An 18244-nucleotide genomic window follows, 5' to 3' on the forward strand; every position below is an offset into this window, starting at 1 on the left:
GGGTACAAATGTTTAGGTTACATATATTGCTTTTGCCTCACCTGAGTCAGAGCTTCAAGCATGTCCATCCCCCAGATGGTGTTTCTCAAGCTGTGAATCTAACTTCTTCTTTTGTCGCATCTCTCTGACTCCAGCTGATCAGAAAGACTCAAGAGATTAAACTGGGCCTGCACAGATAGTCCAGGATAATCTATGTTTTCAACAATCTTCAAAATCTCTTTTGCCATGTAATGTAACATATTTATAGGTCTGAAGATTAGAAAGTGGAGATTTTGGGGAGCCATCATTCAGTCTACTACATGTGGTGAGATGTTTTTATGTCCATTTAATAATCAAACATTCAGTTAACTACACTGTCATATTTCTGCATTTCTACATCAAATTTTGAATGGGAACACAGAATTATGACCCACTCTTTAACTTTAGAATCATGTAAAATAAACTGTGCATTTAATTTAAAGTATAAAATGAATAGTAACTGGCATTTTGTCATTGCTAAAATGAAGTCAAATCTTACAATTTTAAAATAAGGGAGTAACTATATACATTGTTTTTCAAGCAGCTTTAATTTTATGGAGAAGGTTTATTTTAAATATAGGTGCTTTATTGGTCAGGAAGATTTATTCAGCCAAAATGCACATGAGAAATTAACATCTTTGTAAAATATTGGTGATATATGTAACAATGAAATTTTCTGCTTTTTACTGTTTTATTTGGTAGAAAAGTCATTGAAATTCTCTGAGCTCAACATCTTCATCTCAGAAGGGCAGCACTGTTATCAAAGCTGCAGGGCTCCTATAAATTTAGATACTATCTATTTATTTATATTCATCTACTTACCCATCTATCTACTTATCTCTCTCTAGGTGTAGTGTTGGCATCCTATAATTAGTTTTTGATGATGACTTAGGGCTCAGTTCAATATTAGCTTCTCATCCTAACTTCCCCCATAGAAATTGTTGGTCTGTCTGAATGTCTATATAGTCTAGTCATCGGTGCACAAATATGGTATTTGAATTATTTGTGTCTTTATTATTGGTAGACTTTGAAGTACTTGAAGTAATGAACTGTGTATTTTATTAATACTTTATTATTTTTGACACCAGAAAAACAGCTTACAATAACCATTGAATCAATATTGGTTTAAATATTTGTCTTTGATCTAGATCAAAAATAGTTTTAACTTAAGGATTGCAAAATAGTAATAAGGTAAACAAGATTAGTCCAATTTTCTTTTTCAAGCTAGGTCAGGCCTTAACCCAGCTGCTTTACAAAATTCTTGTTTTGCAATAGGGTTTTAATGTCACTACTTTGAGCAGATTAATTAATAAAGTTTGATGCATTTAATGCAGTGGTATTAGGCATAATTTTTTACATTTAATAAGGCTCTGCATTATAGATTTATAAAGAGTAATCACAAATGCCCTCCATAAAATTAAATGTAGCATTTATTATGTGGTTAGATGGCTATTCTTTTCATTAATAATGAAAAATGTCTGTCATACACAAAGTTTAAATTCCATTTTAAGGTTATCCACCCTAATACACCTCTCAGTTGGTAGTACTTCCATAAATAGGTAAAAATTTTAACAGTTAAAAGTGATTTTAAAAATCACCAATTTCCAGGATACTCCCCAAATAACCTGACTATACCTACTTCATAAGTTAGGTAAGGTTCTCCAAAGAAACAGAGCCGATGTAATGCTGGTGGGGTGGAAAGAGCGGGGGGAAAAAGATGGATTTAAGGAATTGGCTGATAGGATTGTGGAGGCCTAGTGAGTCCACATGATAGAATACACTGGTAGGCTGGACACTTAGAGAAGAACCGCAGTTTGAGTTTAAAGGTGGTCTGCTGGCAAAATTCCTTCCTCTTTGGGAAAGACTAGTCTTTATCAATTAAGACTTTCAACTGATTGGAAGTAGCTGACCCATCCTAAGAGGAGCAATCTGCTTTACTCAAAATATACCTACTTCAATGTTATCTCACCCCAAAAAACACTTTCACAGGACATTCAGAATCATATTTGACCACATATTTTGAAATTGTGACCTAGCTAAGTAAACATGTCAAATTAACCTTCATTCCTAGCTATGTCATCTGAATTCCTATTAAAGGAAATAAGGTTGTTTTAGTCTATCTACCTCACTCAGGATTGAGATCCACAGGAAGTTTGCCTGAAAGCATTACAAAGGAGATTGTAAGCTAAAGCAAATGTGATAACACTGCTATTCTTTTTGTTGAGAAAATCAAGCCCTGGCAAAATTTTTATGGAATAAAGTGAAACTCAAAGGGCATATTCTAATTCGGTTTACCCCTTCATTAATGTATAGTTTTGTAGGACGTCGCTAACATTTTTAACTAAATGAAAAACCTGCTTCTGTGCAATAGAAAGATGTTGATTCTTTTCTTATATTAAAATGAAAACAAGCACATTCAATATTCTTTAAACATGAATTATTAAATAATGTTAAATATTTCATAATTTCTTATAAGCAGTACCTTAATTATTTGAGAAATTATATTTGAAAGAAAAGAACACCATTATTTTGAGAATTGAATTAGAATGTACTAAGTTTTGAGAAGTCTTTTTGTTTTCAATCACATTAATATTTTTCACGTGTTATTTCGATTAGTCTTCTCCATATATATTCACTAAGGCTATTTATTTTTGTAATAGTATTTACATAGGAGAAATGGGTCTCAATCATGTATATCTCTTCAATGTTCCCAATGTGATATACCCCTTAGGATTTATTCCATAGTTCTCAGTTAACTCATTTATATGAAATTACTTAGTATACAACAGCACGCTAAATAATACTAATATTTTCAACTATGCTTTGGGTTATAATTTGTTTATATTATACAGCATTTACAATTGTGTAAAAGGTTAGAATATGGGCTCATCTTCAGGGATTTAACAATATTTTCTAGGATTTTAGATTTTCACTCAAGGTAATCAAACTGTCGTATTTCAAAGCAAGATCAAAGCAATATGATCCCTCAGGTGGTGACCCTTGAATGATTTACACAAATTATTTTTACATTTTATAAAATTATGAAACATTTGTGAAAATTCTAATTCTTTATTAAAATAGTTTCCCAAAAAGCTTCTCGTAAGGAAATGACATTTTAAACAAAATGAGGTATTTGTAATTTTGTCTCCTCTTGAGTCTGTCCTCCCTGTCGGAGTTTCCAGAAAATTCAGTCCTGGAGGATCCAATAAGCTTCCAAGACTAAGGTAACTGGAACAGAGAGGGAAAAATCTTTCATGTTCTACTCGTGCACTGGCCATTGGATATTGTCCTTGCCTTTGCAGCGTCAGCTTCCTAGAATGTAGATCTCAGAGGGAACCATTGAAAATTGTACATAAGGAAAGTCACATTTCTGAGCTAGGATTTGTTAAAAAATCTCAAATACTGCTCAAGGAAGAACAGAGTGGGAGCAGGAAAGAGTGGAAGCAGGGAGATCAGGAAGGAATCTACTAGAACAGACTCGAGGGGACCGCAGTGGGGGATGGACTACCATGATGGCAGTAGAGGAGAGAGAAGTGACCAGATTCCAGGTCGACGAGGATGATAATGCTGACAAAAATTCCTGCTGTATCAGATGTGGAGTGTGAGCAAATATAAAAAGTAAACGATCATTCTGCATTTACTTCCCTGAATATCTGGAAGAATGAGGTGAAGTCATGGGGAATCAGATTGCAGGGGAGATATCAGGCATTAAATTTTAGACATGTTGATTTTGTGACGTCTCAGAGTAAAGGTGTCATATGGGCAGCTGGACACATTACCATGGCTGCAGAAGTGCCTGTGAATGCTAGGCAGGGCTGTGTGGCCTTTGTGGATGTGACCCTGTACTTTTCCTGAGAGAAATGGAAGCTCCTTGATGTGGCTCAGAGATTCTTGCACCATGTTGGAATGCTAGAGAACTTTGCACTTGTAGCTTTGCTGCATTGTTGGCATAGAGTAGAAAAGGAGGAGGTGACTTTCTGAACAAGGGTTTTCTGTCAAAGTATCACAAGTCAGGATTGTAACAGCAAATTTATTTGCCGATAAGGCCTGCTCTTGTGAGGTATGTTTCCTGGTATTGAAAAAATATTTTTGACCTGACTGAGCATCAAGGAACACACCATGAGCAAAAATTGTACAGATGTGGGCACGTACAGGCTTCACATTTTATTATGACTATTACTGGTTTTCTTAGTTGTCATAATACAGAGTTGTAAAGATGTGAAATGATCTTTCTCCAACTCTATAACCCTTGTTATTTTTATACTGTTATTTTCTTGAGGTAAATGTTTCAGGAATGTACATTTCATGTCTTAGCAGAAATGCTTGAATATATGCAAGTGATTGAAAGTTTTTGTTGTTTAGTTTTAAAACTAAAAGTTAATATTTAATGAGTTCTTAGTAGTTTTTAGTCATTTACATAGATTATCTCATTTAAGTCTCACAATCTCCCTAAAATATTCCTAAAATATTTGTATAGCATTGTATTTCTATTCCTGAAAAAAAAAAAAGGAGACACAGATAAATCATCCTTTATTTGGTAAATTGCAATAACTTTCCATGTACTGAAGCTTCACAGATTAGGTAATACAGATGGTGATATAATTATTTGAAAGGTATATGCCTTATTTTTGTTTCTTTGAATTTTCTTTGAAATATTTAAGTTTCAAAGGAATTAATGTGCATAATAGATAAGAGATAAGATGAAACAAAAATTTAAAAATCCCAGATAAATCTTAGAATAATTAATTGATGAATAAAAGTGGCAACATATATTATCTTTCACTTACTAGTGCTTTCCTTTTACTCCTCCTTGCTCTGCCACTAATTGATTTAAAACAATCATAAAATAACGTGGTATATTACAAAGGTTAGTAAATTGAAAATACAGAGCCTCGGATACTAGACCAGGCTTGGCTATTTAACCATTGATTTAATTTAGGCAGATAATTTCATCACACTTGGTCTTTTCTTTCTCATTGTTAAAATACATGATTAACAGTAGATATGTTTCAAACACTTTAATCATTAACATTCTGTGTTAAAAAAGCATCTTTGTTTATAATTCTTATGCCAATCATTTCTCTTAATTTAATCTACATAATCAGTGATTAAAAATATATAATATGACTGAAAAAACATGATGAAAAGTTTCCAGGTATTATCTTTTACATAATAAGAATGATACTTGTTTTGAAAAGTGATATACATCTTTAGAAGTTCATCTTCCCACCAAGTACAGGAATCTATGTTATACTATCCTTTAAATATGCACAATACACATATTTATTAGAGATAATCAACCGTTAACTACTTTTAGTTTTAATGGAATTCTTACTTTACACAAAAATCTTTTTCCCAATTAATGCTATGGCTATTCTTTTGAATAGTACTCTATTTATTCCACTTAATAATTTTTTGGTTTTTAAAAATAAGTTTCATATTCTCCTAATTCTGTTTTTCATTAGATAAAATATGCACAATATTTTAGAATCATTGCATGAAAAGCTACATTTTTATACAAATTTTCATGTGTGACATCTTCTATGCATGGCCTCTTCCCCATTATCTTTTTTTTTTTTTTTTTTTTTTTGAGACAGAGTCTCACTTTGTTGCCCAGGCTAGAGTGAGTGCCGTGGCGTCAGCCTAGCTCACAGCAACCTCAAACTCCTGGGCTCAAGCGATCCTCCTGCCTCAGCCTCCTGAGTAGCTGGGACTACAGGCATGCGCCACTATGCCCGGCTAATTTTTCTGTATATATATTTTTAGTTGTCCATATAATTTTTTTCTATTTTTAGTAGAGACACGGTCTCGCTCTTGCTCAGGCTGGTCTCGAACTCCTGACCTTGAGCGATCCACCCGCCTCGGCCTCCCAGAGTGCTAGGATTACAGGCGTGAGCCACTGCACCCGGCCTTCTTCCCCATTATCTTAAAGAGTTGAGTCTAGAAATATATGCAAAACTCAGATCTGGTCTCATTAAATTTAAGTACAAGAAGACTATTACCATTTCTTTTCTGGAAAATCAATTTCTTTATTTTACCTTGTGCTTATAATTCCTTTAATTAATTCACATTACACTCTTGGTTTATTTGCTTATTTTATGAGAGTATCCTGAAATGGGATGTCAATTTAAATGCACCTGACAACTATCAGGCTCATAACTGATTTTCAGTTGAACTTGCAATTATTTTGAGTCATTTTAGGAAGTTATTTAGATAAAATCATGTTCATTTCATGAGCTGAAGAAAATTTAAAAGAATATATTTATCTTCTATAGGATTTTAATGGTCTCATAACTATGTTTATTTTAGCATTTATATTATTCATGGCATTATTATTGGTAAGACAAAGAAAACCCACTGAAGTTGAGATATGCACTGTTTTTACTCAAGTATTTTACCTGTTGTCCAGAAAGTTTTGTAAATAAACTTCTAGACTATTCAGACATGTTAAGAATCCTTGTGTGATATCTGTCCTTTATGTTTCATAAACTTTTTTTCTGCCCTTTTTTCCATTCTAATCCACCTTACCTCAACAAGCAGCCATACATGCCAGTATTCACCCATCTGGTTCATAGACAGTTTGATTTGCTTAGAATGATAGTTTTTCTTTGGTATTTCCACCATAAAAGCAATCATGAAGTGCTATTTAACATGATGTCTTACATGAATATTATTAAAATGGACAGAACTTGAGAGCTTATGTATACCCATCATAAGTATTCAGTTACTTTGTGTTAAATATAAAGGGATTCTTGTAAGGTTTGTATTTCATCCAATACCCACAGTTTGTTCACAAACTCAATTAGAACTGTAGAATTATTATTGCATTTATTTGTATCATATCTTCTTTGACAGCAGGTTTTCACTGTGAATAAGAAAGTAGCTGTTTTAAAATACTTTTCAGCAAATAATGTTAGTATACATTTCAGAACAACAAATAGCTTTATAAATAGTTGCAATTATGCTACTAAATACAAAACCAAAAGAAAAAAGATTGTCTTTATCTCCATATTTCCTAAAAAAATTCTTTTTAAAGTCAAAGTTAAACGTTTATGCCTTATTGACTTGCCATGCTATTCCTCAATTTTGTTTAGAAATAATCCTAAATAGCTTTTAATTTTTGCATTATGAGTTATGTGTCTGTGAAAATGCCCACATATAAGTTGTCTTTTTTGGAATACATTCAAGATGGATTGATTCTAAAAGTCTAGTTGTATTATAATATCATCACATTTGATGACATTTTACAATATAATATTTTGAAAACAAAGAAGATAATTATGAAACATTGCTTTTAAGATGCCCTTTTAAATTTGTTATATGTCAGATATAAGTTTAAAATTGGTTCTCAGAAATATGAAGTATGTTTTCAATAGATAAGGTAAAATAATGGTATAGAATTTAAGAGAAAAGAATTATATTCTGGTGATTTTGAATCAGCTCCTCATGATGGCAGCATATAATAAAAGCAGTTTGGTTTTCCTATACAGATAGAATTATTTAGTATTCTATTTATTCTTAATGGTAGTATAAAGAGAACAAATTAAAGAGATATTTCTGCCATGATCAATACATTCATAATATTAGAAGTCAATAATACATATCACTCAGATAGAGCGCTTTACTCCTTATAGGGAAAATAACCCACTCTCAGGTGCTAATATTAGATAATTTTAAAATGAGATCACAGGTCTCCAGTTTTATATGAATATGTTCAATCGTTTTATTAAAGAATAACTGTGCACAGAGGAAAGTGCACAAGTCATAGGTCACACAGTTTTATAAATGTCCATAACCTGAAATCACTTATTTAAATAGTCCAAGATCAAAAAGCAAAATATTACCACCCTTCAAGTTCCCATTACGCTTTTTTTCAGGAGCTGTCTAGCACTGTTGGTCAGTTCCCTGCAAAAAGTAATCATTATTTCCATTTCTGAACACTGGATAACAATTTTATTCATTTCCCAATGTCTAATCTGTCTTTTAATGGTAACCATTAGCTTTATAAAATATATATATACGCTTTCTCTGACAATTAAATATTTTTTATTGAATAGATCCAAAGTGGTACCCTTCTCGAGTTGGTCTGCAGCTAGAATGTGGTAAGAACCAATTTTATTTTCACCTACTTATTTAATTTAGAATCCTATTTCTATCATCAATAGTTGACATTTATTTACCAGTTGGTAAATATATAGATACTAGTAAATATTATTTCATTTGATTGTGCCAAAAAAACTAGTGTTCTAAATTTATAGGTAAAGAATTTTAGTCTCAAAAGATTTTTTTCACGTATTCACTGTCTATGAGTTTTGGAAGCAGGATCAAAACATACATCTTTCTGTCTATAAAGCTTTACTGCTTAAAGCCCTCATTCTACTGTGCCTTAATGTGTTGTTCTCAGGAATACTGCTTAGCTCTTTCAATTTTTTAGTCTTTTTATTTTTTCTGTTATAAAGCAGAATAAGTGAGGTAAGGAGGAACAAAACCTAATTAATTTGAAGAAATATTATATACACTAGTAAGCCTCAAGTTTCTCAAAATTTCAAACACTGATTTCTTAGGAGATTTACCAATAGACACACTTACAAATGGGGTAGTATTAAGAATCATTGTGATTGATACTATATCAACTTGATCTTAAATTGGAGATTTTTAATTTTAATGAAAGCCGTGGGTAGCATGAACATTTTTTGCAAGATATTGGAGGGATGCTTACTCAAACTCTTTAATAGCAAATCTACAAAAGACATCCAAATTTTTTTCAGGCAATGATGAATTGAAATTTTTTCTAGTTCTTTTGCAGATATTCAGGTTGTCCTTTCTCAGATAATATAAGCACTCAAAGACAACTCTGAGTCACTCAAATGTGGGTGTGTTCTCATTGCTATCTTAAACATTCAGTCCTCCTCTGAGACCTGCATGTGAAAACAGGATTTGATGACATTCTTAAAAGTTACATTTTCTTTCTTTCTTTTTACCATTTTAATTTAATCATGATCTTTATTTTGGTTTTTGGCTTTTCTAAATTTCAGAATATTATGTGGGTACATGTTTTGGTTACAGAATTGCTCTTGTATTGCTTGAGTCAAAGTTATAAGTGTGCCCATTACCAAGATAGTGTCCATTGTACCCAATAGATATGATTTCACCATCCTGTCTCCCACCTCCCACCTGTGTGAATTCTGTTGATTTTTACTTCCATCTGTGCACAAGAGTGTGATTGGTTAGTTCCAAAGTAATAGTGAGTACATGTGGTATTTTTTTTTTCCCATTCTTCCGATACTTCACTTAGAAGGATGGGCTCCAGTTCCATCCAGATTTTTGCAAAAAGTATTAATAATTTTTTTTATGATTGAGTAGGACTCCATGGTGTACATATACCACATTTTATTAATCTAATAAATTGATGGACACTTGGGTTGATTCCAATCTTTGCAATTGTGAATCGTACTGTAGGAAACATTCGAGTGAAAGTGTCTTTTTGATAAAATGACTTCTTTTTCCTTTGGGCAAATGCCTAGCAGTGGGATTGCTAGATACAATTGTAGTTCTACTTTTAGTTCTTTGAGACATCTCCATACTATTTTCCATAGAGGTTGGACTAGTTTGTAGTCCCACCAAGAGTATTTAAGTGTTCAGCTGGGCGCGATGACTCACATCTGTAATCCTAGCACTCTGGGAGGCCAAGGCAGGAGGATAGCTTAAGATCAGGAGTTCAAGACCAGCCTGAGCAAGAGCAAGACCCTGTCTCTACAAAAAAAAAAAAAAAAAAAAAACAGAAAAAATTGGCTGGGCGTGGTAACATGCACCTGTAGTCCCAGCTACTCAAGAGGCTGAAGCAGGGGGATTGCTTGAGCTCAGGGGTTTGAGGTTGTTGTAAGCTGGGTTGATGATGCCATGGCACTCTAGCCCAGGTGACAGAATTGAGACTGTCTCAAAAAAAAAAAAAAAAAAGAAAAGAAAAAGAAAAGAAAAAAAGACTATATAAGTGTTCCATTTTCTCTGCATCCATGCCAGCATCTATTGTTTTGGGACTTTTTGATAAAAGCCATTCTCACTGGGGTTAGGTTATATCTCATTGTGGTTTTGATTTGCATTTCTCTGATGATTAGAAACACTGAGCATTTTACTTATATGTTTGTTGACCAATAGTCTATCTTCTTTTGAAAAGTTTCTGTTAATGTCTTTTGCCCACTTTTTCATGGGGCTCTTTGATTTTTTTCTTGCTGATTTGCTTGAGTTCTTTGTAGATTCTATTTATTACCCCTTTATTGGATGTATAGCATATGAATATTTTCTCCCATACTTTAGGTTGTCTATATGCTCTGTTGATTGTTTCCTTGGCTGTGCAGAAGCTTTTTTAATTCAATCAAGTCCCTTTTTTTTTTTTTAATTTTGCTGTTGCTGTGATTTCTCCTGGAGTCTTATTCATAAACTCTTTGCCTAGACCAATATCTAGAATAGTTTCTCCAACATTTTCTTCTAGAATTCTTACGGTTTCAAGTCTTAGATTTAAGTCTCTTATCTTTCTTGAATTAATTTTTGTTTGTGGTGAGAGATGTGGATCCTGCTCCAATACTCTAAATGTGGCTATTCAATTTTTCCAGCACCATTTATTGAATAGGGTTTCTTTTCAACAGGGTATAATGCTGTCTGTTTTTCAAAGATTACATGAAAATATGTGGATGGTTTTATATATGAATTCCCTATTCTGTTCCATTAGTCTATCCCTCTATACAGCCAGCACCATGATGTTTTAATTACTATCGCCTTATAGTTTAACTTAAAGACTTCCTCCAGATTTGTTCCTTTTGCTTTGGTTATTCAGGCTCTTTTCTGGTTCCAGATGAAGCATACAATTATTTTTTCTAGAACTGCTAAAAATGACATGGTATTTTGATGAAGATTGCGTTGAATCTGTAAATCACTTTGGATAGTGCAGACATTTTAACAATGTTGATTCTGCTGATCCATGAGCATGATGTGTTTTTCCATTTGTTTACATCATCTGCAATTTCCTTCCTCAGTGATTCACAGTTCTCTTTGTAGAGATCTTTCACCTCCTTTGTTAAATACATTCCTAGGTATTTTATTTTCTTCCTTGCTATTGTGAAAGGTGTTGGGTCTTTCATCTGATTCTCAACTTCACTATTGTTGGTGTATAGGAATGCTACTGATTTGTGTACATTGATTTTGTATTCTGAGACTTTGCTGAATTTATTTATCAATTCCAGGAGTCTCTTGGCAGAATCTTTTGGGTTTTCTAGATGTAAGGTCATATCATCAGCAAAGAGTAATAGCTTGACCTCCTCTTTCTCCATTTGGATACTCTTAATTTCCTTCTCCTGCCTGATTGCTCTGGCTAGGACTATTACTAGAGCATCATAGTACCACCAGTACTATGTTGAATAGAACTGGTGACAGTGGACATACTTGTCTTGTTCCAGTTCTGAGTGGGAATGCTTTCAACTTTTCCCCATTCAGTATGATGTTGGTCATGGATTTCTTATATGGCTGTTACAATTTTCAGGTAGGTTCCATCTATGCCTATTTTATTTTTAAGATTTTTTATTATAAAAGAGTGCTGAATTTTGTTTAATTCTCTTTTTGTATCTATTGAGATGATCATATGTTCTTTGTTTTTGCTTCTTTTTGTATGAATCACATTTATGGATTTACATATGTTCAAGCATCCTAGTATTGCTGGGATGAAGGCCACTGGGTCATGGTGGATTTTTTTTTGATGTTCTGCTGAATTTGTTTTGCTAGAATTTTATTGAGTATTTTTCCATCTATATTCATAAGGGATATTTATCTGTAGTTCTCTTTTTTTGTTGTTTTCTTTCTTGGTGTTCATATCAAGATGATACTGGTTTCATAGAATAAGTTGGAAAGGATTCCTTTCTTCTCGATGGTATGAAATAATTTCTGCAGTATACATACAATTTTTTGTAATTTTGAGTAAATTTGGCTGTGAAACCATCTGGTTTGGAAAATTTTTTTTTGTTGCTTTTTCAATTTCATTGCTGGTAATTGGTCTGTTTCAGAATTCCGTTTCTTCCTGATTGGCTCTTAGGAGGCTGTGTTTCTAGGAATGGATCCATTTCCTCAATGCTTTTCAGTTTGTGTGCATAGAGATTTTTATAGTATTCATAGATGATATTTTGTATTTCTGTGCGGTCAGTTGTAATATCTCCTTTTTCATTCCTGATTGAGGTTATTTGGGTCCTTTTTTTTCTATTTCTAGTTGATCTAGCAAGAGTTGTATCAATTTTCAAAGAACCAACTTTTGGTTTCAGTAATACTCTGTATTATTTTTTATTTTCAATTTCATTTAGTTCTGCTCTGACCTTATTTTTTTTTTCTTCTGCTGGGGTTTGGATTGGTTTTCTCTTCCTTTTCTAGTTCCTTATGATGATCCATTAGATTGTTGATTTGTGATATTTATGTCTTCTGGATATAGGCATGTATGTCTGTGAATTTCCCCTTTAGGATAACTTTTGATGAATCCCGCAGATTTTGGTAACTTGTGTCCCACCTGTTGTTTAGTTCAAGGAATCTTTTGATTTCCACCTTAATTTCCTCCTTGACTCAATAATCATTTAGCAACAGGTTGTTTAATTTCCATGACTTTGCACAGAATTGAGTGTTTCTGTTGGAATTTGTTTCTAATCTTATTTCACTGTGGTCTGAGAAGATACATGGTATGAATTCTTTTTTTTTGAAATTGTTCAGACATGTTTTGTTGCCTAAGATGTGATCAATCTTAGAGAATGTTCCATGTGCTGATACAAAAAATGTATATTCAGTAGTTCTGGGGTAGGATGTTCTGTAAGTATCTCTTAGGCCCATTTGCTCTAACATGCCCTTTAAATCAAGCTCTTCTTTATTTATTTTATGCTTGGAGGATCTATCCTGTTCTGTCAGTGTAGCAGGGATTACAGGCATGCACCACCACACCAGGCTAATGTTATCATTTTTTGCAGAGACAGGGTCTATTTCTTGCTCAGGCTTGTTTCAAGCTCCTGGCCTCAAGCCATCTTCCTGCCTCAGCCTTCCTAAATGCTAGGATTACGGGTGTGAGCCACCATGCCTGGCTTCTCATATGAAGACTCTTGAATAGAACCTACTTCCATATTCACATGTGTTGTTGGAAAAGTTCACATTTTATGTTGGTTTGTGTGTTTGCTATTACAATTGTATGACAGTGGTACATATATTCTTGCAGACTGTCAGTTCCTAGTGGCTGCTCTCTGTTCTCTGAGGCCACTTGTATCCTTGACAGTGGCCTTCTCTATATTCAAAGCAGCAGTAGCATAGTGAATCTTTCTAATGCATTGTATCTCTGAATTCCTCTCTCTCTCTCTGATTTGTACACACAGATTTTAAAAACTCATGCAATTAAGTAAGGTCCACCTGGATAATCTCTCCTTTAAAAGCTGTGTAAGATAACTTAATCAACAAAGTGATAGCATATCATATTTAGAATTCCAGTGGTTATATAGGAAGCAGGAATCTTGGGGATGATCTTATGAATTCTGCCTACCACATATATCTTCTTTGCTGAACTGAGGGCTACATTCGCATACCCAAGGTAATATCAAATTATCTTTATATGCAATGATATATATACATATGTATGTATATGTAGCAAATATTAATCCATTTAAATTAGACTTCAAAAATTATAAAATTTTTATTTTACAGAGAATATCATAGATATTAATATGTTCATCTAAATTCTATTTAAATTCTATCAAAAGTAAATTTAACAAATTATTACCTTAAAATGTAATATACGATTGTATATTTTTCATTTTACTTTTAAAGACCTGCAATTATAAATATAAATAGATGTCTTGGATTCTGAAAATCATTTAATGGTAGACTCGAATTAACATTTTCTTATTTCTTTCAAAGATTGAGAGTGAAATGACACCTTTTCATGATGAGGATAATATAAATCACAAATAAAGTACCAAAAGTATAATATGAATAATATAAATAATAACAATATTAACACAGTAACAGCATTACATTTGAGAGATTCATCCATTTTGTTACATGTAGCTCTAGTCTACTTATTTTTCTTTCTGTTCAGTACACGTTTGTTTGAATAAAACAAACATATTGATCTGTTATCTCATTAAAGAGCACAAGTTTTTTTGAATTTTTTACTATTAAAAATAGTGCTAAAAAGACACTTTGTACATATCTTCCAGTGTACACATTTCAGACTTATCTAGCATTTATTTTTTAAAAAATGGGATCAATTCTGTTTCTTTTACCTCTTTTTTTTTTGAGCAGCTCCTTCTCAGTAACCTTTGTTGTACCTTCCTCTTACTATGTCTAAATCTTGGAATGCTGGAGTGCTCAGTTTGTTTTCATTCTCTTCTTTCCAGACTGAATACATAAACAATCTCATCAAGCTCCAGGGCTTTATTAATGACTTTCGACTGTCAACAGACACATATACCCACCTGCCTAATTGATAATTTTCTTGAATAACAAATAGTTCTCACACACTTAAAGTACCTTAACAGAATTCCTAATTTTCACCCTGAAATCCTACTCCTTCCTAAGTCGTCTTCATGTCAATTAATGAGATTATAGTGCACTTAAGTGCTCAGGGTCAAAATCTAATAATTATATCACTGAGTCTTCTCCTCTCATCCAATTTGTCACTAAGTTCAAGCTAGAATATGTTCAAAATATATATAGAATTGATATATTTTGCATTTGCACTGGTACTACCTTAATCCGAACAAACATTATCTCCCACTTGATCAATTTTAAGTGCCTCTTAAATAATCCTCTTGCTTCCCTTCTTGCGATTTTTCACATAGCTTCCAGAGTGGCCTTTTGAAAAGGTAAATCATGTCACTCCCCCTGGTTCTTTGGAGTGACCGTTGGAATTCATCCACCCACAAGTAATTTATCCTATAATAATTCATTTAGAGAATAGTTGAGATTTTAGGTCTCCTAACACCCAAAACTATACTTCAAAAAAAAAAAGTCTGTACCTTAGTCCTAATATTACATCTTTTGTAGTTGGAACTTTCATTAGATGGCACTGGGAAAACATTGTACATTGTAAAGTTGGCAGATGTATTGCATACAATGAGTTTGTTCACATTTTATTTTACTTTGAAGATGTATGTTATAATTTCTATATAAAATTAATCCTTAGTTTTTTTCTGATTTCACATTATATCTTGAAATTGGATTAAATAATATTTTTCTTATTATTTTTATTTTAGGTGGGCCTTTTTTGAAGGACTACATCACCATTCAAAGTGTTGCAGCTTCCTCCATTGTCACACTCTATTTTACAGACCTTGGCCAACAAGTCAGTTGGATCACAGTAGGTGTCAATTTGAAATGCAATATACATGTCCTACATTTTACTTTAAATAATTTGATGACAGACACTTTATTTCAAATGAATTAATATTGAAACAAAATATTGTACTAAACAATATTTTTAATTTTCTATGTTTACTACGATCAGTGGTCAAAATTAAATGTGAGAATTGAAGCAATAGAAATCAACAGTTGAAAAAAAAGAAGATAAATTTCCTTTTTTATGTCAATTCACCTTATGACTGAAGACTTGATCTCTGCTTTTCCTATTCTTTATTAGTTAAATGGTATCTTTTTACCTTTTTCTTCTAATATACTAGGGATATCAAAAAACCTCTTGACATTGGAAAGAGATAGGATAGAATACACAGTTAAAAAAAAGGTTCTCAAGCAGAAGAAAATTTTGGAAACTGTGAGAGTGAAAAACCAAGACTACTTTCAGCTTGTGAAGGTGTACTTTTGGCTCTTTGTGGAGGAAAACTAGAGGTCTCTATTTTGAATGCATTTTCAATGCATCTGAATTCAATGGTATTAGAAGAATGAGGACTACATTAAAAGATATGGAGGTCTAAGAGGTAGTGAAAACTAACGATGAATGAAGTTTTGAATTACTCGATAATTTATTCCATTATTGAGCAATAAAATAAATCAATGGAATAGCTTCAGTGGCAAGTGGAAATACTATATTATATTTAATAACTGAGGTAATGAGTTACTCTAATAAATTCAACATTGATATATAAAGAATAGTACATTCTATTTCATTCAGTAAAATCAATCTTCTGTTATGTGTATTTTTTAAACTATGAAATTATTTTCAATTACATTCCGTTATATATTTATGATGATTATTTTAAATATTTTCAATTGAAAATGGCTTTTCTTTCTGCCAGTATTAACATTATTACTCATAGTGTTTTGAGCTTTTCCTTTGCAGTTAAACAATCAATTTTAAAAATTATTATAAAGGCTGGATAATTCATATACTAGCACTTAATTCTCTAAAACAGAAATTCAACTTTACATTTATTAATTAAAATATTGCCACATCTGTTAATATTTTTTTAACAGTCTTAACTTTTGAGGTATATTTACTTCTATATTTAGACAATTAGTTTTGTATGTGGGCGTTTTCTTAGTTAAATAGTTGATTTAGTTTACAAAGTTCACAAAGCTTTTGAGCAATAAATTGTTACACTGAAAACTGAGTTGAGATCTTCTGAATTACTGTGAAGCGAATTATAATGTTTAGAAAACAACCTGTTGATATATGCATTGTATAAACAAAGATTTTAATACTATATTTAAATGTGATGTCCACAGACCTTTACTTGAAGAGATTTCAGACAAGTAGATTTGGTTTTCAAAGGTTAAAGTAGTCAGAGGGTCTTTGTCCACATTTATAATGAAAAGGAATTCTTTTTACAGAAATTTTGTCAGAGTGAGCAGCATTAACGGTGAATTCATTAGAAATCCCAGCTGCAACATTTGGATAAGCACTGAGAAGAAGAAGCGCTAAGGCAGAGTTCTATAACAATAGCACTAGAAAATTATAGCTTATTTGAGAGGAAAGTCATCTATGTGACAAAGAGAACTCTCAAAATAAGGGAGATATTTTTAAATATCCTTTTGCTCCGAATGAGTCAGTTCTATTGAATGCTAAAATTATACACATTAGACTGCAATCACACCCCCTTTCTATCGACTAAATTATACAACAAAGGCACTATTTTACCACACATGATATTCTGTACATTTATAAAATATTAAAATGTGTTCCTATAATAAAACATTTTATAGATTATTTTGGGAAAAAATTAATTTAACAAGGTCAAAATAAATATTTTAATAGTTTTCACCAAGTAAGTGTGTGTCACAAAATATTGAGAAGAATCTTGCTTCATTTACCTTATTTAAAAAGTTAGGATAAGTTAATACGCTAATATAATGATCCTCATTTTATAAATACCGTTAACTAAAAATGTTACTTTTACATTGATTCATGTGCGTACATGTAAACGTACAGTTCTATGCAATTTATTCCTTGTATATATTCCTGTATCTACCACCAAAATTAAGAGAGAGAATTGTTTGATTCATTAAATCCTTCATATTGCCCCTATATATTCACACACTCTTTCTTTCTGTCCTGGTGTTACCACCAATCTGTTCTTCATCTCCATATTTTTGTAATGTGGAGAATGCTATATAAATGGAATGAAATAATTTCTTGAGACTGATCTTTCTCTAAGCATAATGCCCTTGAGATCTGTCCTGTGTGTTGCAGGTGTCAATACTTTGTTGCATTGTGTTGGGAAATAGTATTCAGTTTATGCATGGAATAGAATTTGTTTAACCATTTACTCTTTGAAATAGTCTAACTTATTGTTATTATAAAGAATTATACATTTTAATCTCCAAACTTAATATTTTCTTTAAATTGTTGTCTTGTGTTCTATAATCCTTATTTCTCTTTTTTATTTCTTGCCTCATCTTGGATTAATAGTGATATATTTCTTTACTATTAGTTCTGTGTCATTTTGGTAGTTATAGCTTCTTTTTATTAACTTTAGTAGTTAACAAAAAGATCCAATGAGATAATAGTGTATACTCTTAAAATATTAAACACATACAAATTATTGAATCTTTTCCCCAGTGTATGCTTTTGTCTGCTTTGTCAAAAATGAGATAGATGGCTATATGAGGAAAGTTTTATATCTGGGTTCTCAGTCTGTTCCACTGGTCTATGTTTTGTTCTTAGGGCAGTACAATGCTGTTTTAGTTACTATAACCTTGTAGTATAGCTTGAAGTCTGGTAAATTGATGCCTCACAATTTGTTCTTTTTGCTTAAGATTGCCT

At 32.3% G+C, this 18244-nt stretch overlaps 1 protein-coding gene across 1 annotated transcript in view; it reads left to right on the forward strand.

Annotated features, from left to right (window-relative positions):
• Positions 1 to 18244, forward strand: part of TECRL (trans-2,3-enoyl-CoA reductase like) — a 77626-nt gene that overhangs the window by 22945 nt on the left and 36437 nt on the right. The window contains exons 3-4 of the mRNA XM_069458185.1: positions 8076 to 8120; positions 15282 to 15385. Of these exons, the coding sequence (XP_069314286.1) occupies positions 8076 to 8120; positions 15282 to 15385 (149 nt within the window). The remainder of the gene's footprint in view (positions 1 to 8075; positions 8121 to 15281; positions 15386 to 18244) is intronic.

Source organism: Eulemur rufifrons, chromosome 24, assembly GCF_041146395.1.
Source record: "Eulemur rufifrons isolate Redbay chromosome 24, OSU_ERuf_1, whole genome shotgun sequence".
Taxonomy (NCBI): domain Eukaryota; kingdom Metazoa; phylum Chordata; class Mammalia; order Primates; family Lemuridae; genus Eulemur; species Eulemur rufifrons.